Source organism: Oratosquilla oratoria, chromosome 11, assembly GCF_046742065.1.
Source record: "Oratosquilla oratoria isolate Oo_2021 chromosome 11, ASM4674206v1, whole genome shotgun sequence".
NCBI classification, from domain to species: domain Eukaryota; kingdom Metazoa; phylum Arthropoda; class Malacostraca; order Stomatopoda; family Squillidae; genus Oratosquilla; species Oratosquilla oratoria.
The window spans coordinates 19,580,083-19,606,430 of record NC_134787.1 but is presented as its reverse complement, the minus strand read 5'-3'; the positions used below and the strand labels follow the sequence as shown (position 1 = coordinate 19,606,430).

The 26,348-nt window shown below is 41.0% G+C and overlaps 2 protein-coding genes across 8 annotated transcripts in view; one reads left to right on the top strand and one right to left on the bottom strand.

Moving 5' to 3' along the window:
* Positions 1 to 26,348, top strand: part of Cpsf160 (cleavage and polyadenylation specificity factor subunit 1) — a 70,129-nt gene that overhangs the window by 22,590 nt on the left and 21,191 nt on the right. For all 4 annotated transcript variants that reach the window (XM_076192383.1, XM_076192382.1, XM_076192384.1 and 1 more), the window contains 3 exons: positions 1,951 to 2,078; positions 2,328 to 2,472; positions 3,823 to 3,975. In XM_076192383.1, coding sequence (XP_076048498.1) covers positions 1,951 to 2,078; positions 2,328 to 2,472; positions 3,823 to 3,975 — 426 coding nt within the window. The remainder of the gene's footprint in view (positions 1 to 1,950; positions 2,079 to 2,327; positions 2,473 to 3,822; positions 3,976 to 26,348) is intronic.
* LOC143029624 (uncharacterized) overlaps positions 18,433 to 26,348 on the bottom strand; it is a 9,212-nt gene continuing 1,296 nt past the window's right edge. For 2 of the 4 annotated variants that reach the window (XM_076192381.1, XM_076192378.1), the window contains exons 2-4: positions 24,563 to 24,742; positions 22,395 to 22,507; positions 18,433 to 21,629 (exon numbers count right to left, since the gene is read on the bottom strand). In XM_076192381.1, coding sequence (XP_076048496.1) covers positions 21,039 to 21,629; positions 22,395 to 22,507; positions 24,563 to 24,731 — 873 coding nt within the window. In that variant the 5' untranslated portion in view covers positions 24,732 to 24,742 and the 3' untranslated portion in view covers positions 18,433 to 21,038. Of the gene's footprint in view, positions 21,630 to 22,394; positions 22,508 to 24,562; positions 24,787 to 26,348 lie in introns of all 4 variants that reach the window. The other 2 variants (XM_076192380.1, XM_076192379.1) reach the window with 2 other exon arrangements.

Below are 26,348 nucleotides of genomic sequence, written 5' to 3'. Positions count from 1 at the left end.
TCTTTGCAAAATATGTGTGCACCCATGTGAGTTACAATACTGCGATGCGGTCACCACCCAGCACTTCTAAGCTACCAGAAGAGGCTGGACGACCGTGTTGTGAACAGCTGCCCAGGATGTAACACTTCACCCCATACCATACAACACATAATGGAAGACTGCATTATATACAATCATGCACGCAAACAACACAACATACACTCTATAAAGGATTTGTGGGAAAACCCAGTTTCGGCTGTGGCCTTCCTTGGGGAGACGGGACTGCTCGGACAGACAGTCTAGGGAACGACAACAACAACAACAACAACAATACTGACAGACGAACACAGTTCAAACGCTCTCAAAATTATATGTGAAATTATGCATTTGTGCACTAACATTTCAGAGGTTATTGACATATTCCCATAATCACTTTTTTTTTTTTTATTCATCATTACAAATGGATGGTTTGGACACATGGAAAGAATGAGTGAAGAAAGACTAGTAAAAGAGGTATGGAAGGCAGATGTGGAGGGAGTGAACATGAGGGGACCTAGGATGAGGTGGATGGATGGGGTGAAGGGGGCTTTGGGGAAGAGTGGAATGTCTGTTGAGGAAGGAAGGGAGAGGACGGAAGACAGAGGTGAGTGGAGAATGGTTGTAGATGGATGATGTTGTGATTGCATGAGGAGGAATGGGCAGGGGGGTGGGGGGTGGGGTAGTATGTGTGAGTAAATTTTGACGCAGCCCGAAGGGATTTTCTCCCCGTCCTCTCCTTATATGCAAGGGGGGACGGAGAGGGGGGGGTCGCCGATTAAATGAAGCGGCCTTGCTGTGGATGTGCTATGTCTTGCGACACTGCTTCTGACCCAGGGCGGTGGGCAGGGTGCAGGGATGACCCGTCATCCAGGAGGTGCTCAGATGAGAGGGAGGGTGGGGGGGGTGTGGAGTGTATGTGGGGATGAAATGGGTGGGAGTGTTTTTATGCCTTTCCCTTTTTGGCTACCTCCCTTGTAAGGGGGAAAAAGCCTTGGTATATGTATGTATGTACAAATGGGAGTGGATACTAAGAGAAGATTGTATAAAGGGGTGATTGTGCCGACAGCACTGTATGGGACAGAAACATGGAACATAAGAGAGGAAGAGTTTAAATGTGTTTGAAATGAAATGCCTGAGAAGTATGATAGGGGTTACTAGGCTGGATAGAGTGAAACATGAGGAGGTGAGGAGGAGAACAGGGGTGGAAAGGGAGTTTGGAGACAGGGTTGATGAAAGAGTATTGGGATGGTTTGGACACATGGAAAGAATGAATGAAGAAAGATTAATAAAAGAGGTGTGGAGGGCAGCAGTGGATGGAGTGAACATGAGGGGGCAACCAAGGATGAGATGGATGGATGGCATATTGGGAAAGAGGGAAATGTCTGTTGAGGAAGGAAGGGAGAAGAGAGAATATAGGGGTGAGTGGAGAATGATTGTGTATGGATGATGCTGTGATGCATGGAAGGAAATGAGGGAGTATGTGTGAATGATATTTTGATGCAGCCCTGTCTTCTCTTTTTCTGCATGAGGAGATGGAGAGGGGTGTTGCCAATTTAATGAAGTGGCCTTTCTGTGGATGTGCTGTGTCTTGCGACTCTGCTTCTGACCCAGGGCAGTGGGCGAGGTGCAGGGATGACCTGTCATCCAGGAGGTGCCAAGATAAGAGGGAGGAAAGAGGGTGGAGGGGAGTGGAGTATGTTTGGAATGAGTGGGAGTGGTTTTTATGCCTTTGTTTTTTGCTACCTACCTTATAAGGGTCAGGTGGAGGGGTGTGGAGTGTATTCAGGGATGGAATGGGTGAGAATGATTTTATGCCTTTTCCTTTTTGGCTACCTCCCTTGTAAGGGGGAAAAAGCCTTGCTATATGTATGTACCTTATAAGGGGGAAAAAGCCTTTGGTATATATATGTATGTATGTATGTTTTTTCAAAGGTGCTGCTGGTAGGAATGGGCAACCGCAACATGAGGCCAATGCTCTTTGCACGGGTAGAAGAGGACCTCCTCCTCTATGAGGTCTTCCCATTCTTTGAAACCCTGGAACCCATGCAGATGAAGATAAGGTGAGTTGAAGAGTGTACAATAATCAAGAATTTGGTGGAATGGGTTTTGATGGATGTAGGGTGTGTGTGTGTTTTGACTTGGCCACCTCTCATATAAAGAGAAGAAAGCCTTTTGGTATGTATATGTATTATTGAAGTGTTTATGATAAAGATTTTAGAGCATCTTATGCATAGATTGTCCAGTAGTTTGTGTATATATAATTCCTTCAATGTCCTATTTTTGTTTATTTCTCTGTTTTATTTTTTTAGATTTCGGCTGATAGAACACAACTTAATTCTAAGAGAAAAGAGGTCTAGTCGATTTAGAAAAAAAGATGAGGATGCTGCGGGTGAGAAGAAGCCAGACTACAAGAACTTCTTTAGATACTTCAGCAATATCAGCGTTCACAGTGGGGTGAGTATGATGACAAGTACGAGTGCATGAACAAGTAGCCATGTACTTGCTGAAGGATGAGTAAACTGAACTGAGTGGGATTGGTCAGTCATTCGCTTGCTGCACTAAAGGTCGGCATATCAAGGGCTTGATTGCTGTTGAACTGAGGTTTGATATAGCAAAGGCTTGTTTGGGTGGAACAAGGCATTTGGTTTATTTGAAAGGAGCTTTTGTTATATGTCTTCTTGATTTTTGCATGACAGGAATGAGGAGGGAGGGTAGCCATGTAAGTGAAGTGTTGGGGTCCTGCTGTGGATGTGCTGTGTCTTGCTGCATTGCCTCTGAACCAGGTAGTGGACAGGGGACAAGGATGACCTTTCACATGGAGCTAATATAAAAAGAAAATGAGTGACAGGTGGGAGTAGGATGTATGGGGGTAGGTGCATGCTTTAGCTGGTTATCTTCCTTGTAAGGGTGAAGAAACATTTTGATATGTAGATAGATTTATCATATATTTATCTTGTATAAATACAAATATGTGTGCTGGACAAGGAAGGGTTGGGATGGGTGGGGAGTGGTTGTGTGTAGATATGTGTAGATGATATTTTGATACAGCTTTAAGTGATTTCTCCCTGTCTTCTCTAATGTCTGCGTGAGGGGCAGAGAGAGGGGGTTGCCATGGAATTGAAGTGGTCTTGCTGTGGATGTACTCTATCTTCCTGCATTGCTTCTGACCCAGGTAGTGGACAGGAGACATGGATTACCCTTTATCTATGATGAGCTGAGATGGGAGGGGAACAAGGGTGGTGGATGGGAGTGGCTGCATGCCCTGATTTGGCTACCACCCTTATAAGGGGAAACAGGCCCTTGGTATATACATACATATACCAAAGACTTTTCCCCCCTTATAAGGGAGGTAGCCAAAAAACAAAGGCATAAAAACCACTCCCACCCATTCCATCCCTAATATACTCCATTCCCCTCCACCCTCTTATCTTGGCACCTCCTGGATGACGGGTCATTCCTGCATCCTGTCCACTGCCCTGGGTCAGAAGCAGTGTCACAAGCCACAGCATCTCCACAGCAAGGCTGCTTCATTAAATCAGCGACCCCCCCTCTCCGTCGCGACACTAATTTTTAAACTCAAAATAAATTATAAAAGCTAAACAAATGTTTATTGCCCACTTCTCTTGTGAGGGGAAAGAACCCTTTTGGTACATGGATAAAATTATTTTGTCTTTGACTTGACAGAAGAAACATTAATTCTGAACTTGAGTATTTTTTTAATACTCAGTTAAATCTTTGTATTTATTTACTTCTTTCTAAAGGTCTTTATCTTAAATCTTTGTATTTATTTACTTCTTTCTAAAGGTCTTTATCTGTGGTCCTTATCCCCACTGGGCACTAATGACGGTGCGAGGTGAGCTGCGGTTGCATCCAATGAGTGTGGATGGGGTCATTAAGTGCTTTGCTCCCTTCCATAATGTCAACTGTCAGCATGGATTCCTGTATTTCAACAGGAAGGTAAGTTGTAACTTCTGTACTTTTTACTACCCCTTTTCATTTGCCATGCAAGGGACCCATGATGGGTACCCACTAAAGGTGATCCTGATAGATGGTGGCTTATTTTTCTCGTGAAAGGTAATTTTAGATGTAATGTGGTGTCAGTAAATGTCTTTAATCCTGCTGCTCTAGCAGAGACACTTCCTTGGCCACTTTTGAGAGCAGGTAATGGCAGAAAAGTATATATATTTATATATATAGAACTTTTTTGTTTAGGAATGTCCCCTGTGGGGCTACAAGGAGAAGGAATGGAGAATGGTTGTATATGGATGATGTTGTGATGCATGAGGTGGAATGGGCAGGGGGATGGGGGGTGAGGTAGTATGTGTGAGCAAAATTTGACGCAGCCCGAAGGGATTTCTCCCCGTCTTCTCCTTTTATGCATGGGGGGAAGGAGAGGGGGGGGTCGCCGATTTAATGAAGCGGCCTTGCTGTGGATGTGCTGTGTCTTGCAACACTGCTTCTGACCCAGGGCAGTGGACAAGGTGCAGGGATGACCCGTCATCCAGGAGGTGCTAAGATAAGAGGGAGGGTGGAGGGGTGTGGAGTGTATTCAGGGATGGAATGGGTGGAAATGATTGTATGCCTTTTCCTTTTTGGCTACCTCCCTTGTAAGGGGGAAAAAGCCTTGGTATATGTATGTATGATATATAGAAAGCTCACTGGCTGAGCAGGTTAGGGTGTAGTTACTTGCGACAAAGGTCAAGGGGATGGCGGTTTGAATCCTGCCACTGGCAAAGTTGAACCAAGGGCATGGTTCATTAAATTCCATGCTACAAAGACCTCTGTGAGGGGTACTGTCGTAGCCTTCAAATGGGGGGAATTTGTGATGTTAAGCCATATCATATAATGTTAAGATATAGGGGGAGAGTGAATTTGAAGATAAAACAAAGATGAGATGAGATGGATGGGGTGAAGGGGGCGTTAAGCAAGGGGGGAATATCTGTTGGGCAAGGAAGAGAGAAGGTAGGAGATAGGGGTGAGTGGAGAATGGCTGTGTGTAGATGAAACACTGATGCGAGAATAGTAGGGGGCAAGGGATGGGGTGTAAAGAGTGATTGTGTATGAATAATAATTTGATGCAGCCTGAAGGGATTTCTCCCCGTCTTCTATCTGTTCTGCATGAGGGGACAGAGAGTGGTAATCGCCAATTAAGTGAAGTAGTCTTGTTGTGGATGTGCTGTGTCTTGTTGCATTGCTTCTGACCCAGGGCAGTGGGTGGGATATAGGGATGACTCATCATCCATGAGGAGACATGCTTGGAAAGGGAGGAAAAGGTGGGGATGGGAGTGGAATAGATGGGGGTGGGTATTTGCCTTTTCACGTGACTACCTCCCTTATGAGTGGAAAAAGCCCTTGGCATATAGATAGATATTATATCAATGGCCTCTTCCTCCTTATAAAGAGCTGGAAAAAAAAAAAAAAAAAAAATACATATATATATATATATATATATATATGTATATATATGAGTGGAAAGGTTGGTAAGGTAAACACCAAAAAACCGTAAGAGTTTTATTACCAATGTTACTCTGAGGAGTTTTATTACTAATGATACTCTGAGGAAGTCCTTTAAGGACGGAACGTTAGTAATAAAACTCCTACGGATTTTTGGCATTGACCTCACCACCCTTTCCACTCATTTTGTCATACATATATATATATATATATATATATATATACATATATATATATGTATATATATATATATATATATATATATATATATATATATATATACATATATATATATGTATATATATATATATAAAGGATTACAAAGGATTACAAAGGCGGAGCATGCCGACAGGAGACCTTTTGATCCATATCTAGGTCGGATGGGAAAAAAAAACTCATATTAATAATAATAAAATAAATAAAAACTATGATAATGTACATACATACATATACCAAGGCTTTTTCCCCCTTACAAGGGAGGTAGCCAAAAAGGGAAAGGCATAAAAACACTCCCACCCATTTCATCCCTAAATACACTCCACACCCCTCCCACCCTCCCTCTCATCTGAGCACCTCCTGGATGACGGGTCATCCCTGCACCCTGCCCACCGCCCTGGGTCAGAAGCAGTGTCGCAAGACACAGCACATCCACAGCAAGGCCGCTTTATTTAATCGGTGACCCCCCCTCTCCGTCCCCCCTTGCATATAAGGAGAGGACGGGGAGAAATCCCTTCGGGCTGCGTCAAAATTTACTCATACATACTACTCCATAAAAAATGATAATGTAAATAACAAATAAAATACATAAATAAATGCATAGGTATAGTTAAATAATAAACAAACAGGTAAATAGTAAATAATAATAAATTGACATATAACTAATAATATATGAAAATCAGACAGACAAATGATAACAAAACAAAACCAAATAATATAAGATAAATCATAATCATTACAGCATCTTACTTAGGTATTTATCTAAATGATTCTTAAAGCTTCGAACTGAACTACATTGCACTACCTGTGCAGGAAGTTTATTCCATTCATTAACTACACGGTTGGCAAAGTTGTTTCTACCTACTTCCAAATTGAATCTATTTCCGGACAGTTTGAGACCATTGTTTCTTGTCTGATTCTCATTCAATGTAAAAATTTGGTCACTTTTGATGTTGTCAATTCCCTTTAGAATTTTAAAGACCTGTATCAAGTCACCTCTGAGTCTATGCTTTTTTAGGGAAAACAGATTCATATGTTTTAGTCGATTTTCGTATGATTTATTTTTGATATTTGGAATCAGTTTTGTGGCTCGCCGTTGTACTTTTTCCAGTCTGTCAATGTCTTTAATGAGATTCGGTGACCATACGGAAACAGCATATTCCAAATGTGGACGATTTATATAGCTTATTAATGAGTGATGGACTTTTGAAATCAAAAGATCGCGCAATCAGTCCTAGAATCTTATTTGCTTTCTCAGAGGCTGAAATACACTGTTTGGATGATTTGAGGTCGTTACTGATAATTACGCCGAGATCTTTTTCACTATCCACTTTTGTTAACGAATTTCCAAATAACTTGTAATCGTACTTACTGTTATTTTTACCTATGTGCATTACTTTGCATTTACTTGTGTTAAATTTCATTAGCCACTTTTCAGACCATTGCTGTAATTGATCTAAATCTTCTTGAATATCTAATTGGTATCATTTGATACTCCGCACAGTTTTGTATCATCAGCAAATTTGGAAACAGTAGATTTTAGTCCATGGTCTATATCATTTATATATACTATGAATAGAAGTGGCCCAAGAACGGAACCCTGAGGAACTCCACTTGCAACACTTTTCCATCCAGAAGTTTTTCCATTTAAAACAACTCTCTGTTTTCGACCCTTCAACCAATTACTAGTCCGACCTAATAGGCTACCACTTATTCCATGCAAAGCTAATTTAGTAAGTAGTCTTTCGTGTGGGACGGTATCAAAAGCTTTTGCAAAGTCTAGATATACTAAATCTATATTGTTTCTTTTGTCATAATTCGAGATAACTGTGTTGTAGAATTCGAGTAAGTTAGTCACGCAAGAATGTTTCCGTCTGAAACCATGCTGGCTATCATTTATGAAACGGTTACTTTCTAAATGATGTTCGATAGCATCTCTGACGACTGTTTCCATTATTTTTCCTACGATTGAAGTCAGACTTATAGGCCTATAGTTATTTGTTTGTTTGTTTTTTGTCACCTTTTTTGAATGTGGGAGTAACGTTTGCTAGCTTCCGTTCTCTTGGGACATCTCCGGATATGATGGATTTCTTGAAAATAATTTCTAATGGAACAACAATCTCATTTTTAATTTCCTTTAAGATTCTTGGATGCCAACCGTCAGGCCCTGGTGTTTTATTAACTTTGAGTTTGTCTATACACCTTTTAATTTTTTCTTTTGTTATATTTACCGTAGTGAGTAAGTTTACCCTAGACTTTTCACAGGTTTCAGTTTGGAATTCACTATGAGGTGTTTCGTTTACGAATACCGAGCTAAAATAATTGTTTAAGATATTACACATTCCTTCATTTGAATATTCAAGTTGACCGTCAGCAGATAATAATGGACCAATGTGATTCCTAACAACCTTTTTATCTCTAATGTAACTATAGAATTCTTTGGGATTCTCTTTGGATTTCTCAGCGATGTTCATTTTGTATTGTCGTTTTCTTTCTCTTATTGTCTTTTTTAAATCTCTCTGTATTGATACATAACTTTCATAGTCATTAGATGCACCCGAGCACTTATATTTCTTATGAGCCTGTCTCTTTTTAGCAATACTTTTTTCAGTTTCTTTGTCGAGCCACTTTGGGCGAGCCTGATTTGGGGGACGTCTGTCCTTAAAAGGAATGTAAGTTTGAATCATCTTAGTGAGCGTATTTTGAAATATTTCCCACATCTGATCTACTGGTCTTTCGTTTAATTTTGCCTCCCAATCTGTAAGCTGAAGCTCCTGCCGTAGTTTTATGAACTGAGCTTTACTGAAATCGGGTATTTTAGAAACACAAGTATCTATTCTAAAATTGTTTAGGAGTTTGAATCTAACTAGGTTGTGATCGCTATTTGCAACAGATTCACCGACTTCTACATCAGTTACCATGCTTTCGCTGCTAGTGATCAAAAGATTGAGTAAGTTTCCATATCTTGTGGGCTCTTTTACTTGCTGAATTAAGTAATTGTCACCAAGAAAATCAATCAAGCGACTACCTATATGGCCATGTTCAAGGGTCATCCAATCAATGTCAGTAAAATTGAAATCACCCATTACACTGGGGAACACTCATTTTGTTGCATTTAAAAAAAGACTTTTCTATAGTCAACTTGAGTGTGCTGATTTCAAATCTGAAGTCGGGTTTTGTCTGCAAGCTACAGATTTTATGCAATTTGACATTTTTATTTATTTTTTAAATTTTCGTTATTATAGGAAATTGCAATATCAGCCACAATTCTTTTGTTCACTTGAATCTTAAAACAGTATGAAAGCCATTTCTGTACTTTATTAAGGCAAAAGAAACAGAACATTAACAGAACATCTATCCCAAAGTTAGATTAGCATCCTTCAGAACATCACCACAGCTGATGGAAGCTTATCAATTTCTTTGTGTATTTTTTTCAGGCAGGAATTTGCGTTTGTAACTTTTGCGTTTGTACATTTCATCTGGGCAATTTCGTTTAATGCTCCAGCAGTAGTCAGCCATCATACTTTTGTCCCAGCGCCCTTGGTAGCGTTCTTCCATGATCTTTAGGTCTTGGTGGAATCGTTCTCCTTGTTCGTCACTCACAGCCCCCAGGTTGTCAGGGAACTGATCAAGGTGGCTGTTCAAAAAATGAAGCTTGATGCTCATGTTGCACCCGAGATCACGAAAAGCGAGGAGCATTCTGTTCACAAGTTCACTGTAGTTCTCCGCCTTATTGTTTCCAAGGAAGTTCTGAACGACTGCCACAAAGGATAACCATGCTGCCCTTTCTAAAGCGGTCATCTTAGCAACAAAGTGATCATCACGAATTAGGGTTCGAATCTGTGGGCCATCAAACACGCCTGCTTTGATCTTCTCAAATGATAACCCTGGTAAAGCTGTGATGATGTGTTGGAAACATTCACCTTCGGTTTCCAGTGCCTTGACAAATTGTTTCATCAAACCTAATTTGATGTGAAGAGGAGGAAAGATGATCTTATCTCTGTTTACAATTGGGTCTTGTATGATATTTGGCATGCCTGCTTCAAGGGTGTCACGAATAGGCCAGTCCTTCTGGACCCAATGTCTGTCTCGTGCTCGGCTGTCCCACATACAGAGGAAACATGGAAACTTGGTGAAACCTTTCTGTTGTCCAAGAAGAAAGTTGACCATCTTTAAATCTACACAAATTATCCAATTGTGCTCATGATACTTTAATAAGTCCATGACCATTCTCATATCATCATAGTCTTCCCGCAAATGCACTGAGTGACCGACAGGTACTGCTCCATAAACATTGCCATTATGTAAAAGAACACACTTTAGACTGCGTTTTGAACTGTCTAAAAAGAGTCTCCATTCAGCAGGACTATAGTAAGGTACACCCAGTTCTTTGAGAAGCCCTGGGATGTCATGGCAGTAAACAAACTGTCTGTCTTTTGAAAAGAAAGTCACAAAAAGCTGGTCACGCTTTCTGAAATATGATACTTTAACAGAGTGATCAACAAGATTTCTGCCTTGTAATCTTGATGCCAAAAGCTCTGCTGCTTTCTTTGAAAGACCTAAATCCCGCACTAAATCATTCAGTTCAGCCTGGGGAAGAGGCTTAGGGACGGGGAAAGGTTCAGTGTCTGAAGAACAGTCCTCCGATTGTGAACACTTCTGACAATTCACTGTCACAACTGTCTTGCTGGCTTGTATCATGTCCAATGTCTTTATCGTCCAATGAAGGCAAGCCTTTGAAAACTGGAACAGGTACTTCTTCAGAGTGCGGAACAGGCCGAATAGCTGAGGGAATGTTCGGATACGTAATCTTATGTCGGTTTTTCTTCCCAACACCCGTTGTGTTTACCATGCAGAAATAACAGTCAGTTACATGGTTGGTGGGTTCGCGCCAAATCATTGGAACTCCAAAAGGCAGACCTTTGCGTTTTCCTTTGGTCCAGTCTCGAAGCATTTCCTCACAAATGTGGCACACAACATGAGGAGCCCATTGCTTGTCTTGATCACCAAGATGAACTTCAAAATATGCCTTGTAGACACGCTTGACGAACGAGGATATGTTACGTCTCTGACGATTGAGTGTGTAGCATCCACATATGTAGCAGAAGGCATCAGGCTTGTTTCTGCAATGATGTCTCATTCTGGAAGCCATGTTTGAACTGAAACAAAAGAAGAATGATCAAAATATTAGAAGCTATCTATATATATGGACGTTAAAATGGTTTACGCAAGTTCACATATGTACAATTTCATTAACCTCAAATTGCATACAAACTAGAGCTTGTAGAGAAAAACTAATTTCAGATTTGAAATCAGCGCCTAAAACTCTTTCAAAATCCGTTAAAATATCCAATGCAACTCAAAGTTACTGAAAAAGTGTTCCCCTGTGTTATCAATAAATCCCGGTTGCAGAAACTAGACAGTTCTTGAAATAACAGTTTGTCGTCTGCTAATGATAATGTCTTTGGCCTATATATTACATGGAAGAAAGGGAGGCCTTTTGGATAGATTTAAATGAGTGCATAGAGGGTTTAGGAAGAAATGTCAATGTAATAGTACTGGGAGACCTTAATGCTAGGGTGGGAAATGGTCCAATCGATGGAGTGGTTGGGAAGTGTGGAGTTCCAGGAAAGAATCGTAGTGGAGAGTTGATGGTGGAAATGTGTCTAGAAAGAGAGTTGATGATAGCAAATACAGTGTTTCGGAAGAAAGTCAAGCATAAGTACACATAGGAGAGGGTGGTGGAGGGAAGGGTGGTAGATAGAGCGCTAATGGATTATGTAGTGGTAAATAGGATTATGATAGGAAGAGTTAAGGATGTACATGTGCTAAGGGGAGAAGGTGGGGGAATATCAGATAATTTTTTGGTGGAAGGTAAGCTGAGAGTGGAGGATAGATGGAGAAGGAGGAAAGGGACAAAAGGTAGGGAGGTTCTTAGAGTGAACTCCTTGAATGAAAAGGAAAAGGAGAAGGAGTACGAAAAGAAGCTGAAGGAGGAGTGGGAGGGAGTAAAGGATAGAGCAGAGATGGGTGTGGAGGAGGAATGGGGATGGTTCAAGGAGGGAGTCTTAAAGTGTGCAAGGATGGTGTGTGGAACAAGAAGGACAGGGGGAAATAGAAGAAAGGGTAGTGAATAGTGGGATGAGGAAACAAAGAAGGCTGTAGAAGAGAAGAAGCGAGCATTCACAGATTGGTTACAAAAGAGGACAGGGGAGTCATATGAGACGTACAAAGAAAAGAAAAGAGAAGTAAAGCAAAAGGTAAAGGAGGCAAAGAGGAGAGCAGATGTGAAATGGGGTAGGAGTATGACAGAAAATTTTGAAAGTAATAAAAAGATGTTTTGGAAAGAAATTAAGAGAGGAAGAGGAGGCGAATCAAGTAGGGAAGAAAAGGTAAAAGGTACAGATGGAGAGTTGATAATGGAAGAGATGGCAGTGAGGGGAAGATGGGCAGAATATTTTAGGGAGTTGCTGAATGTGAAGGAGGATAGGGAAGGAAAGATAGCTGCAGTGGGAAATGCGAAGAAAATGAGAGTGATGAGTGAGGAGAATGGAGGAGAAATAAGGAAGGATGAGGTGAAGGCAGCTGTAACGATGATGAAAGCAGGTAAGGCACCTGGTCTGGATGGATGTCATGCAGAATGTCTGAAAAAGGGAGGTGCAGTGATGGTGGACTGGTTGGTGAGGTTATTTAATGTTTGCTGGAGAGAGGGTAGAGTACCGGAGGACTGGAGTAGTGCCTGTATAGTTCCTCTTTACAAGGGAAAAGGGGACAAGTGTGAATGTAGTAATTTCAGAAGGATTAGCCTGTTGAGTGTAGTAGGGAAGGCTTATGGGAGGATCTTAATTGAGAGGATTAGGAGAGGAACAGAAGGAGTAATTGGTGAGGAACAGTGTGGATTTAGGACGGGTAGAGGTTGTGTAGATCAGATCTTTGTGGTAAGACAGATATGTGAGAAAGCTATAGGAAAGGGGAAGGATGTTTATTGGGCTTTCATGGATCTGGAAAAGGCTTATGATAGGGTAGACAGAAAGGCACTGTGGGAGGTTATGCAGATTTATGGGATAGGAGGAAAGCTTTTGGGAGCTGTCAAGAGTTTTTATGAGAGTAGTAGAGCATGTGTTAGGATTAGAAATGGAGAGAGTGAGTGGTTTGAAGTAAAGGTGGGACTTCATCAAGGATGCGTTATGTCGCCCTGGCTCTTCAACTTATACATGGATGGGGTGGTGCGAGAGGTGAATGCTAGGGTAGTGAGTCAGGGATTGGAGATGGTTAAAGAAAATGGAGAAAAGTGGGAGGTGAGCCAGCTGTTGTTTGCGGACGACACTGCGCTTGTGGCAGGGTCAGAGGAGGGATTGAGGAAGCTGGTGGCAGAGTTTGGGAGAGTATGTGATAGAAGAAAGCTAAAGATAAATGTGGGTAAAAGTAAGGTGATGAGATGTACAAGGGGTGAAAGTGGCAGTAGACTGGAAGTGAACATTAAGGGAGAGCGACTGGAGGAAGTGGATAGTTTTAGATACTTGGGTGCAAGTGTAGCAGGAAAAGGTGGAGTGAAGGTGAAGGTAGAATGTAGATTGAGAGAAGCGAGTAAATGCCTTGGTGGTTTAAAGAGTGTAATGAGGAATAGACATTTGGGAATGGATGCGAAGAGGAGACTGTATGAAGGAGTGATTGTGCCAACAGCACTGTATGGGGCAAAAACGTGGAACATAAGAGAAGAAGAGAGAAGGAGTTTGAATGTGTTTGAGATGAGGTGTCTGAGAAGTATGGTGGGGGTTACTAGGCTAGATAGAGTGAGAAATGAGGAGGTGAGGAGGAGAACAGGGGTGAAAAAGGATTTGGGAGATAGGGTTGATGAAAGAATATTAGGATGGTTTGGACACATGGAAAGAATGAGTGAAGAAAGACTAGTAAAAGAGGTATGGAAGGCAGATGTGGAGGGAGTGAACATGAGGGGACGTCCTAGGATGAGGTGGATGGATGGGGTGAAGGGGGCTTTGGGGAAGAGGGGAATGTCTGTTGAGGAAGGAAGGGAGAGGACGGAAGACAGAGGTGAGTGGAGAATGGTTGTATATGGATGATGTTGTGACTGCATGAGGAGGAATGGGCGGGGAAGTGGGGGGTGGGGTAGTGTGTGTGAGTAGATTTTGACGCAGCCCGAAGGGATTTCTCCCCGTCCTCGCCTTATATGCAAAGGGGGACGGAGAGGGGGGGTCGCCGATTAAATGAAGCGGCCTCGCTGTGGATGTACTGTGTCTTGCGACACTGCTTCTGACCCAGGGCGGTGGGCGGGGTGCAGGGATGACCCGTCATCCAGGAGGTGCTCAGATGAGAGGAAGGGTGGGAGGGGTGTGGAGTGTATTTAGGGATGAAATGGGTGGGAGTGTTTTTATGCCTTTCCCTTTTTGGCTACCTCCCTTGGAAGGGGGAAAAAGCCTTGGTATATGTATGTATGTATATTCATTTTTTGTCCATTTGTTTGGGTTAACTCAACCCACAAACTATCATATGCATCCTGTTTCACTTTCTCTAAAACACAAAGAACACATATATATATATATATATATATATATATGTATATATATAATAAAACTTATATAAATCAATTGAAAAAAAGAGCAAATAAATAAAATAAAAGAGAAACAAATAAAGAGAAAAAATACATAAATACATACAAATACCAAAGGCTTTTTCCTCCTTGCAAGGGAGATAGCCAAAAAACAAAGGCATAAAATCCACTCCCACCCATTCTAACCCCACATACACCACTCCCATTTACTCCCCCTTCCAAGGGAGGTAGCCAAAAAGGGAAAGGCATAAAAACACTCCCACCCATTTCATCCCTGAATACACTCCACACCCCTCCCACCCTTCCTCTCATCTGAGCACCTCCTGGATGACGGGTCATCCCTGCACCCTGCCCACCGCCCTGGGTCAGAAGCAGTGTCGCAAGACACAGTACATCCACAGCGAGGCCGCTTCATTTAATCGGCGACCCCCCCTCTCCGTCCCCCTTTGCATATAAGGCGAGGACGGGGAGAAATCCCTTCGGGCTGCGTCAAAATCTACTCACACACACTACCCCACCCCCCACTTCCCCGCCCATTCCTCCTCATGCAGTCACAACATCATCCATATACAACCATTCTCCACTCACCTCTGTCTTCCGTCCTCTCCCTTCCTTCCTCAACAGACATTCCCCTCTTCCCCAAAGCCCCCTTCACCCCATCCATCCACCTCATCCTAGGACGTCCCCTCATCAATTCAGATAGGCCCCACCACAGAACACTTCTTATAACATTGGACATTAGTAAAGCTTTTGATGCTATCCCCCGCCACAACCTAACAAATAAAATATATAACACAGACATGCACAATAACACCAAAAGATGGCTGGCCAATTATCTGGCAGGCAGGAATGCTCATGTGTCATATAATGGCCAATCATCGCACATCAGAAACATTAAGAACGGAGTACCACAGGGCTCAGTTCTATCCCCCACATTATTTAATCTATACGTGCATGACTTACCCACGCCAGACACCTCAGAAATACAAATCTCTTCCTACGCAGACGACATAACAATCACATGCACACATCGTAACACAGACAAAGCTGCAGAAATAATCCAGCCTTACCTTGACACACTCAACACATGGTTCATCACAAACAGACTCAAAATAGCTCCAACCAAATCTACAGCAACACTTCTCACCAACTGGACAAAAGAACACAAATACATACCTCATCTCTACATCAACAACACTCTAATACCACACACAAACACACCGAAAATTCTTGGTGTAACATACGATACATCCATGTCTTTCAAACAACACCTCACAAACATAAAAAACAAATGCACACCTAGACTTAACGCACTTAAGTCAATCACTGGAACAACATTTGGACAAAACAAAGAAACTAATATAACAATATACAAACAATGCATACGCTCAGTGATGAATTATGCGAGTCCTGCATGGGCTCCTAATCTCAGTGAGACACACCACAACACCCTTCAAATCATACAAAACAAAGCCCTAAAAACAATTACAGGCTGCACAAATACATCACCTACAGACCATTTACACCATGAAACAAAAGTCCTCAAAGTCAAGGACCACCTCGACATGAGAGGCACACAAACACTTGCTGCAGCCACCACAAACACATCACACCCGCTACACTACATAGCAGAACACCCACACACACCAAGAAACATTAAAACTACACCCAAAGACCTTTATTACGCACAGATACTCTCTTCTCTTCCTCCACAACCACCAAATACCAGCCTCCGGAAACATATTCATAATCATATCACTCACCGCTCCATTAACACATTGAAAGACAACACACTGCTGCATGCCAGACCCCCTGATATCCACCCTTCTGAATCCTCTCTCCCACGAAAGGACAGAGTCCACTTGGCCAGACTGCGATGCGGTCACCACCCAGCACTTCTAAGCTACCAGAAGAGGCTGGACGACCGTGTTGTGAACAGCTGCCCAGGATGTAACACTTCACCCCATACCATACAACACATAATGGAAGACTGCATTATACACAATCATGCACGGAAACAACACAACATACACTCTATAAAGGATTTATGGGAAAACCCAGTTTTGGCTGTGGCCTTCCTTGGGGAGACGGAACTGCTCGGACAGACAGTCTAGGGAACAACAACAACAACAACAACCCTCCCTCCCTCCCTCCCTCTTATTTTGGTTTCTCCTGGGTGATGGGTCATCCCTGCATCTCGTCCACTGCCTTGAATCAGAAGCAGTGTTGCAAGACACAGCACATCCACAGCAAGCCTGCTTCATTAAATTGGCAACCCCTCTCCATTCCCTCATGCAAAAATAGAGTAGATGGGGAGAAATCCCCTCGGGCTACCTACCTTACAAGGGGGAAAAAGTCCATGGTATATAGATATATATATACGGTATATATATTTTTTTGTCATAGAAATAGAAAAGAAAATAGATATGAAAAAATTGTAATAGATACATTCCATAATATGAAGCTTTTATAGTGTTCTTTGAAGTCATCATGAACATAGGATGTGAAACAAAGTTTATTGATTTCACATTTATTTATTTGTAAACACATCACAGAAGCTGCACACCACAGCCAGAAGAGATACAGTGATATAGGTGCAGGTCAAGACTGATTTTCCAGCTGTGGAATAGACAAATGAGGAAAAAAAAAAGATAAAATAATAGTGCACACTTATTTGCTAAATAGAAATATTTCATGATGAAATCCTTCGTGAATTTAACGTAAAATATGGACTGATGTGATAATGTAAATGAAATGAAGAGTTGCAGTATGATAAGTGATGTACAGTGATCAAAGAAATGCTCTCTTTTTCTTTTTGATCCTTGTGATTTTATTTTTGTTTATGTAAGGAAATTTAGAGAACTGTATTGGGTTTATAGTGTGAATATTTTTCAATAGTGGGAAATAATAAGTTTTGTAGCAAATGATACTCTGATTCAAGGCATGGCATAGTGACTAACTATATAGTCACAGCTATAATTCCACATAGTTTTGGATTTGCTTTGGATAGCAGAGGTAGTTTGTTTTGAACACAAAAGGAACCATGCATATCACTCTCCATTGCATTGTACATTCACATTATACTAAAGGGTCACTCCATTTTTATGCATTTCAGAAACCACTCGCCATTTCTCGTTTCCACTATAGTATCTTACAAATAACTTCACACTAACTTTTAAACTCCAAAAATCATTCATTCCATGAATCCAAAATTTTACTTATACATTTTATGAAATGAAACGCTGCATAGGATAACTGTTTTGTATTGAGAAAAGCAAAACATGCAACCATTTTATATATATTCATATAGGTACCAAAAGCCTTCTCCCTTGTATAAGTAGGATGGCCAAGTCAAAATACACACCTACCATATACCCAAGTAATATTCAATCTCAGTTAAAAGTTGACCCAGTAATTTGTGGTCAGAAAATCCAGAATTCTTTATGTACCTCCAATAAAAGTCAACCCTAGATTTTTGTCTCAATGTATGTGCAAACAAGTATAGCATATCATTACATGTACAACTTGACCTACACTTTCTGGCAGCCAAAGTGTAGACACACTTTTCTGTTAACAAATCCAGAGAAAGGAGGAAAAACTAAAGAAAGTTTTTAGTTACACAGACCTGGAACATATCGCCATACATTGGTGTTATTATCGGATATTTTACCTTGGCAACAGCATGTCTTTTTCAGTCTTAATTGATGTATTTGCCCTTACTTTATATTCTTTTCTCTTATTTTCCGTATTGTTTATGCTGATTATTATTATTTTCTTTTGCATTTACTAAAAAGAGATTCCAATAATTTGTCTTTCATATATACCTACATATACCAAGGGCTTTTTCCCCCTTATAAGGGAAGTAGCCAAAGTCAAAGGCATAAATCCACTCCCACCCATTTCATCCCCACATACTCCACACCCATTCACCACCCCTCCCTTCCTCTTTTCTTGGCTCCTCCTGGATGATGGGTTATCCCTGCATCTTGCCCACTGAACCTTGGGCAGAATCAATGCAGCAAGATACAGCACAATTGTCTTTCATAAAATTAGTAATTTTATTATTTGCCTTCAGTGTGGCATATTCAAATGGTCAATGTACCTGAAGTACTTGTCATAGACATCTTTTAAACATAAATGCCCATTAATCTTTTTATTTTTGTTCTGTAATGATATGTAAATAAATTAGGCTTTGTGCTAATTAACATTTCAACCCAGATTAGACATGAATTTCTTACCTGAAAAAGTAGTATCGACATAAAAATTAGCCTCTTAAATTCAGCCTTAAAAAATGGACTGAAAGACTCGACTATTATTTGGGTATATACAGTATATCAAAATAAGCCATTCAACCATCAACATAAACCATTGAATGTGACTCAGATATTGTGTGAACATGAAAAGCAGAAAAAAACAATAGGTGGTGGATATTTTTGGTCCTCGTTCACATCCCCTGTACATTCCTTCAGTAGTTGTGATATTTTATTCATTAGACATTGTTTACAAAACCAAAACCTTAGGTTTGGTTTTTATTTAGAAAGTGGTATCAGAAAGTTTGGAGAATAGTCCCATAGCATGCCAATAGATAGCAGTATGGGGATGTGCAATTTGTTCTTGGGTCTTACATCTCACTTCCACTGAGCACCACTGTCTTTTCTCTGCTGTGCAATCTTTCCATTTGCATTTTGATTAAAGGAAAATTGATAAAACTTGTATAAGATAAGGAGCCTCTGAATATCAGAGACCTAGTGACTCTTAAGAACTATAGACTTTCATTTTGAGGTATCATCACACTCAGAAATCCTTATTTTAACTCATTACAAACCCCTTCATTACTGAGGGGTGCAGTGAATATACAAAACAATTTGGCAATATCTAGAGGAAAAGGAAGCATCACCCTGCCACCAAAGGGTTGCCATGGAAATGGTTAAAATAGCTTGGTGTCAGCCACAATAGGGAAAAAAAAAAGAAAAAGAAAGAAAAAAAAAACCTGGCATGGAATCAGTCAGTTCATTATCCTGGTTCTCTCTCTTTTGAGAGACTCATGGCCCTAGGAAACTGAATTTTTGTTTTCTGAAGTGAGCGAGTGAAGGGCAGTAGTACTGTATTAAGTGTTCTGTGTCTTCTAGTTGCATTTTAGGCAGCTGGTGTCAGTTGCAAGGTTGATTCTACATTGATACTGTTTTAATGTGGAGAGGTGGACTGATTGATTGGTGTTCATTATTACCCTCCATCTCTTCATATCTTTGTACATACATATACCAAAGGCTTTTTCCCCTTTACAAAGGAGGTAGCCAAAAAACCCACAGAATTCCTTCATTCAGTTTCTTTAGCAGTTGATCACTGAAACCATCCCATAGAAAGATTATTTTTAAATGGTTGTTTTATGTTGATAACGTTATTCCTCGAATCAACAACACTGTGCAAGTAGTGGTGCTCCGAGATGGACAGCATAGAGAATTGTCTCCCCTCTGCTCACCTTCAGAACCTGTCAACTACTTCACCTCCACTGGGAGGAGCAACCTTTAGGGGCTGACACTTGGTGCCAGGAGCGGGCTCAAGATCTTTCTCAATCAATTTTGACTAAATCTCCTCCAGAATTTCACAGAAGGACAGTCGACAACTAAGGACTTTTTCCCTCCTTCTTGTACAAGCCATTGAGTTACAAACGGTCCTACGCAAATACAGCATTCCAACATTTCTTCTTTGATCATTGAGAAGGTCCAGGGACTGTTGCCAGCTATTGTAGGGCTCTGAGTTTCCAGTCATAGTAGAAGAAACAATTAGTATTGTAATAAAAGTCATTCCCTTTTTGCTGCATAAGTATGGCTTTATGAGGCTAAGACTTTAAATAGAGATTTGGTTACGTACAACAATTGTTGAATCACTCTTTTACTCCTGGTCTCTCTTGCATGGGTGTGTTGCTAAGTAATAGAAAAGAATTAAAGAAGGAACTTGCAGAGCCATAGTTCCTTTTCTTTGTCATATGTCTTCCAGTAATACAAATACCAGTTAATTAGAAAATGGCAGTAATAGAACTGTTGACAAGAACATTTTGACACCCAAATTTGATTTTTTGCAAAGCATACCCTAAATTCACAAAGCAAGATGGGAGTATTTCATTAATGACATATATACATAATATTTATTTTAATATTTCATGATACTGTGAAGTGATTAAATGAAATGGCCTTGCTGTGGATGTGCTGTGTCTTGCTGCATTGCCTCTGACCTTGGCACTGGTCAGGAGACAGGGATGACCCTTCATCCACGAGGAGCTAATATGAGAGGGAAACAGCTTTTCACATGGAGAGGGGACATTTGGTTACTGTTCCCTTCCTTCTTCAACTATAAGCTCTTGACATACAAACAATCCCTCACTAATACAACAATGACAGCTGTCGAATATTTCTTCCCTGAAGCCATAGGTTACCTGTTGGTAAATGAAAGCTGTTCATAATAGCATTAACTCCAGCACTGCAGGTGGGATATCACTGAGATATGATAGAAAATATAATAAAATGAAAAGTGCTGACTGGTACACAAGGAATTAGTATTCACGAGTGTCCAGTACTCTTAACTTTGTTATTAGAAATACTTTTAGGAATGTATGCTTTGTGAAAAGTGGGTGTTGCTTTATGTGACCCAGGTCTGATACTAGTGTCAATTACATGATTTGTAATACTATCATAAAATTTAATTCAGAAAGATTTTAGCATATTACTGCCTTCTTGTGTTAAACCAAAAACTGTGCTTGTGTATACAAGCTTTTTTGGAGAGCTTAGTTATATATAACCTGCTCAATATAGCAGGAAACATTTGCACACAGTCGTAATCCTCTTCTGAGTCGTCTTGTCTTCTTTACTTTAGGAACTGGGATGTCATCATCACTGTCACTGTTCTCAGTCTTTTCTTCAGCATTCCTTTTATTATTGAGTACATTTGCTTTATCTTTATTTTTGTCACTGTTATTTTCATCGTCTTCAGTCTTATTTTGAGTCAAATCATTTGCTTCATTTTCATAAGGTTCAATTGTTAGACTGCTAGTTTCTGTTGCATTATCTGCTGTCACTTTGTCCTTTACACTACTTGCATCATCCTGCACTGAAGCCTTGAATGATAAATTTAATGGTTTCTCATCATCATCATCATTGTTCACATTTTCTGGTTCCTCAGCTTTAGCTTGTGTAATAGATTCCTTTGATGTAACTTCTGACTTGTCATCTTGGGTTGCCTGGAGGTTAGTGTTCACATTCACAACATTTTCAGCTGATTCATTTACCTGCTTTTCATCGTCATTGATAGTAAACTTGGCAAAGAGTTTCCTCATGGCAGACACTGTCACTCGCTGGCGTTTATTGGATGGGAGAATCTGTAGGGGGTAGAATACCAAGATGCTTTTCCTAGTGTTATTGTTGTGAACATACAAGGGAACTAGTAAAGGGTTCAAATCAGCCAACATTTGTCACACATGAATGGAAAATCTAAAGTATTTATTTTGCAGATGATTGAAGTTATGTTACTTTATGGTCACTGAAGTAAACAAGAATTTAAAACAAAGAGGAGAGTTGTTGTTGGAGAGACCACAGTGTTAGTTGACTACAACATTGGAGTTAAGGAGGAAACCAGTCACACTCCCATGCTTTAGCCGGAAGTCCTCCACCCCATATATATCATTGTCATGTCTGTGTACTGTTAGTACTGCACAGTAGATGCTCATTTGTGTTTGAGGTGGATAGGCAGAAAGGACATGTCATCTCTTGTGTTTACTCAGCAGTCTCTTTGGGTGAACTTTGTCCTGCTTAGTTTCACTTCTGATTTGCGTACTGGTGGTGAGGGTGGCCAAGAATCCTGTTTGTGCTAGTGTGATTGGGTGGGAGTAGGGGAGACTGTGTGTTTACTATATGATAGCAGTGCTCTGGGATTTGTTTGATATCCCTGTATGCTGTGGGTGGCCTGTGATAAATGATTTGGGTTTTGTGTAACTGATACTATGTAATGTGTCCAGCACATGTTGAGGGGGTTATCTATACTTAAGACAGTCTCTGCCTGTAGGTGGTTTATGGATGTTGAGTATGTTCAACCTCTGTGTTGCATGGATTAATAATAACTGAAAGCGACATTCTCCAGAGGTTACCTCTTCAGTATCAGAATTTTCCGAGTCCTCGTTGACAGTTGTTGATGGTGCTTTCCTCTTCCGCTGATCATCTTGGATCTGGACTGGTGGCCACTGAAGATTTTGTTTTATACCTGAATTTAAGGGAAAGATTGTATCATTTTGAAAAATTGTCTATCTTTATATCAATAGGCTTCTTCCCCCATATATAGGAGGTAATTAGCCAAGCCATGCATCCACCCCCACCCATCCCACTCCTATCTGTTAACTTTTATTTTAGTTCTTTGTGGAGCTAAGATAAAAGGGATTAAAAAATTTAAGTTATAATGATTATAATGGTTGCCCCAAGATTCACTGATTGGAAACCTGCATCCTCATAGCAGCTGGCAGAGGTCCTTAGGTCCTCCTATAGATCTCCATGGGAAGAAATGTTGGACTTGCCTGTGTTGTGTTAGTGTAGGGCTGTTTCTTTGTCATCCATATACAACCATTCTCCATTCATCCCTGTCTTCTGTCCACTCCCGTCCTTCCTCAACAGACATTCCCCTCTTCCCCAAAGCCCCCTTCATCCCATCCATCCACCTCATCCTAGGACGTCCCCTCATGTTCACTCCCTCCACATCTGCCTTCCATACTTCTTTTACTAGTCTTTCTTCACTCATTCTTTCCATGTGTCCAAACCATCCTAATATTCTTTCATCAACCCTATCTCCCAGCTCCCTTTCCACCCCAGTTCTCCTCCTCACCTCCTCATTTCTCACTCTATCTAGCCTAGTAACCCCATCATACTTCTCAGACACCTCATCTCAAACACATTCAAACTCCTCTCTTCTTCTCTTATGTTCCATGTTTCTGCCCCATACAGTGCTGTTGGCACAATCACTCCTTCATACAGTCTCCTCTTAGCATCCATTCCCAAATGTCTATTCCTCATTACACTCTTTAATCCACCAAGGCATTTACTCGCTTCTCTCAATCTACATTCTACCTCCACCTTTTCCTGCCACATTTGCACCCAAGTATCTAAAACTATTCACTTCCTCCAGTCGCTTTCCCTTAATGCTCACTTCCAGTCTACTGCCACTTTCACCCCTTGTACATCTCATCACTTTACTTTTACCCACATTTATCTTTAGCTTTCTTCTATCACATACTCTCCCAAACTCTGCCACCAACTTCCTCAATCCCTCCTCTGATCCTGCCACAAGCGCAGTGTCGTCCGCAAACAACAGCTGGCTCACCTCCCACTTTTCTCCATTTTCTTTAACCATCTCCAATCCCTGACCCACTACCCTTGCATTTACCTCTCGCACCACCCCATCCATGTATAAGTTGAACAGCCAGGGCGACATAACGCATCCTTGATGAAGTCCCACCTTTACCTCGAACCACTCACTCTCTCAATTTCTAATCCTGACACAAGCTCTACTACTCTCATAAAAACTCTTGACAGCTCCCAGAAGCTTTCCTCCTATCCCATATATCTGCATAACCTCCCACAGTGCCTTTCTGTCTACCCTATCATAAGCCTTTTCCAGATCCATAAAAGCCCAAAAAACATCCTTCCCCTTTCCTATAGCTTTCTCACATATTTGTCTTACCACAAAGATCTGATCTACACAACCTCTACCTGTCTTAAATCCACACTGTTCCTCACCAATTACTCCTTCTGTTCCTCTCCTAATCCTCTCAATCAAGATCCTCCCATAAGCCTTCCCAACTACACTTGACAAGCTAATCCCTCTGAAACTACTACATTCACACTTGTCCCCTTTTCCCTTGTAAAGAGGAACTATACAGGCACTCCTCCAGTCCTCCGGCACTCTACCCTCTCTCCAGCAAACATTAAATAACCTCACCAGCCAGTCCACCATCACTGTACCTCCCTTTTTTTATATTACTTTTAAAATGTATGAGTACATAAGTGCTTAATACCAAACATAAGACATTATGTTTGCATGTAACCTCAATCCTTCATATATACATACATTTTAATCCATCATATATGCATACAACATAATTCATCATATTCATAAATAGTATGCATTAGGTCATAATAGATTTATGGTTCATGCAGGTAAGTTAACTTGAGATGAACGAGTGTGCAAAAAGATGTGACAAGTGTATGTGAATGTAGGCTAAACTGGATCAGGTTCTGCTCGTGTCGAACACTAAAAATTTTTACTCACTGGCTGAGAGCAAACTGGTATCAGGTGGGATGGGACCTCTTCTTCCGTCAGTCTCATCTACTGACCCATATGGTTTGACCCAGGCAGGCAGGTTCCCGTGGAGGAGATAATTCTTTAGCTCAGAGTCTGTGCAGAATGCTGCATCTTTGGCTGCTGACTGTGCTTCCATGACACCAGGTGCTGCCATCCATAAGTTGAGAGAAGGAAGAGACAAGTAGTAATTCCTGGTAAAGGGAATAGAGTAATGGAGATTTTTTTTTTTTAATGAGATTGTGTTCCAAGGTTCTGCCATAGATTTGTATGATTAAGTTTTAAGGTTTTAGCGGTTGAAGAGGTTTTCCTTAAGTGAATAAAATTGTTGGGTGGTTTGATTGATTGATATGGTTTAACATCACAAACTCCCTCCCTATCGGAAGGCCAGAACGGTGCCCCCCACAGAAGATTTTGAAGTGTGGAATTTAATGAACCATGCCCTTGGTTCAACTTTGCCGGTGGCAGGATTTGAACCGCCATCCCCTTGACTTTTGCCGCAAGTAACAACGCCCTAACCCACTTAGCCAGCAAGCTTCCTACGTACATATATATATATATATATACATATATATATATATATATATATATATATATATACATATATATATATACACACACATATATATATATATATATATATATATATATATATATATATACACACCAATGGCTTTTCCCCCCTCACAAGGGAGGTAGCTAAAGTCAAAGGCATAAAATCCACTCCCACCCATTTCATCCCAACATACTCCACACCCATTCACCACCCCTCCTTCCCTTTTTTCTTGGCTCCTCCTGGATAACAGGTCATCCCTGCATCTCGCCCACTGCCCTGGGTCAGAAGCAATGTAGCAAGACATTCTGGTGGTAGCTAGAATAAAGATGTAAGACTTGCCAGACCAATTATGTATATCTAGAATTGGATCAAAGCAACTTTACAGAAAGTACAACAGGTGGCCAAGCAGGTTAGGGTGTCATTACTTGCGGCAAAGGTTGAGGGGATGGCGGTTTGAACCCTGCCACCGGCAAAGTTGGACCAAAGGTATGGTCTATTAAGTTCCACTCTACAAAGTCCTCTGTAAGGGGCACCGTCCTAGCCTCCCAATAGGGGGGAGTTTGTGATGTTAAACCATATCACAACAGATGATGATTAACTTGTAACTGTATCAGGTTTTCTTCCGCTCTTCACACTTTGCCCAGTCCCACGACATACCACTTGATGTTGTCAATTTCTTCCATTAAGCTCTCCTATCCAAGAGTTGACACTTATCAGAAAGTAGACACCTTGACAGATTGGCTTGAGAATCTTATTGACTGCAAAAGCTATGTTGATAAAGATGAAAATCTCTGCAGGGTTTCCCATCCCATGTCAAATAGGTTTTGTATAAAAGATGAGACAAAGAGCAGCATGCACATACAGTTGCAGAACCCACTGCTAACTGGCATATTCCTGATGATGAACAGGGAAATTCCTCAAAGATATATGGGGTACCATCACAGTGATGACGTGGACCTTAAGGAACCCTTTAGATATGTAGGGCTCCACTGAATATAATGAACAAGGTGGCACCAATGAAATATCTTGCCAAAAACCAGTTGGCAGGAAGGTGATATTACTGCCAAAATTCCTTTCTAGCAACCATGATATGCACAATAAAAAGAAAACTGGGCGTTCCTGTTGGATCATCGTTTCCTAAAGGTCCAACCACATTGCCTTATGTGCTTATGGGCAGTGTACCACTGAATGTGAGTAGGC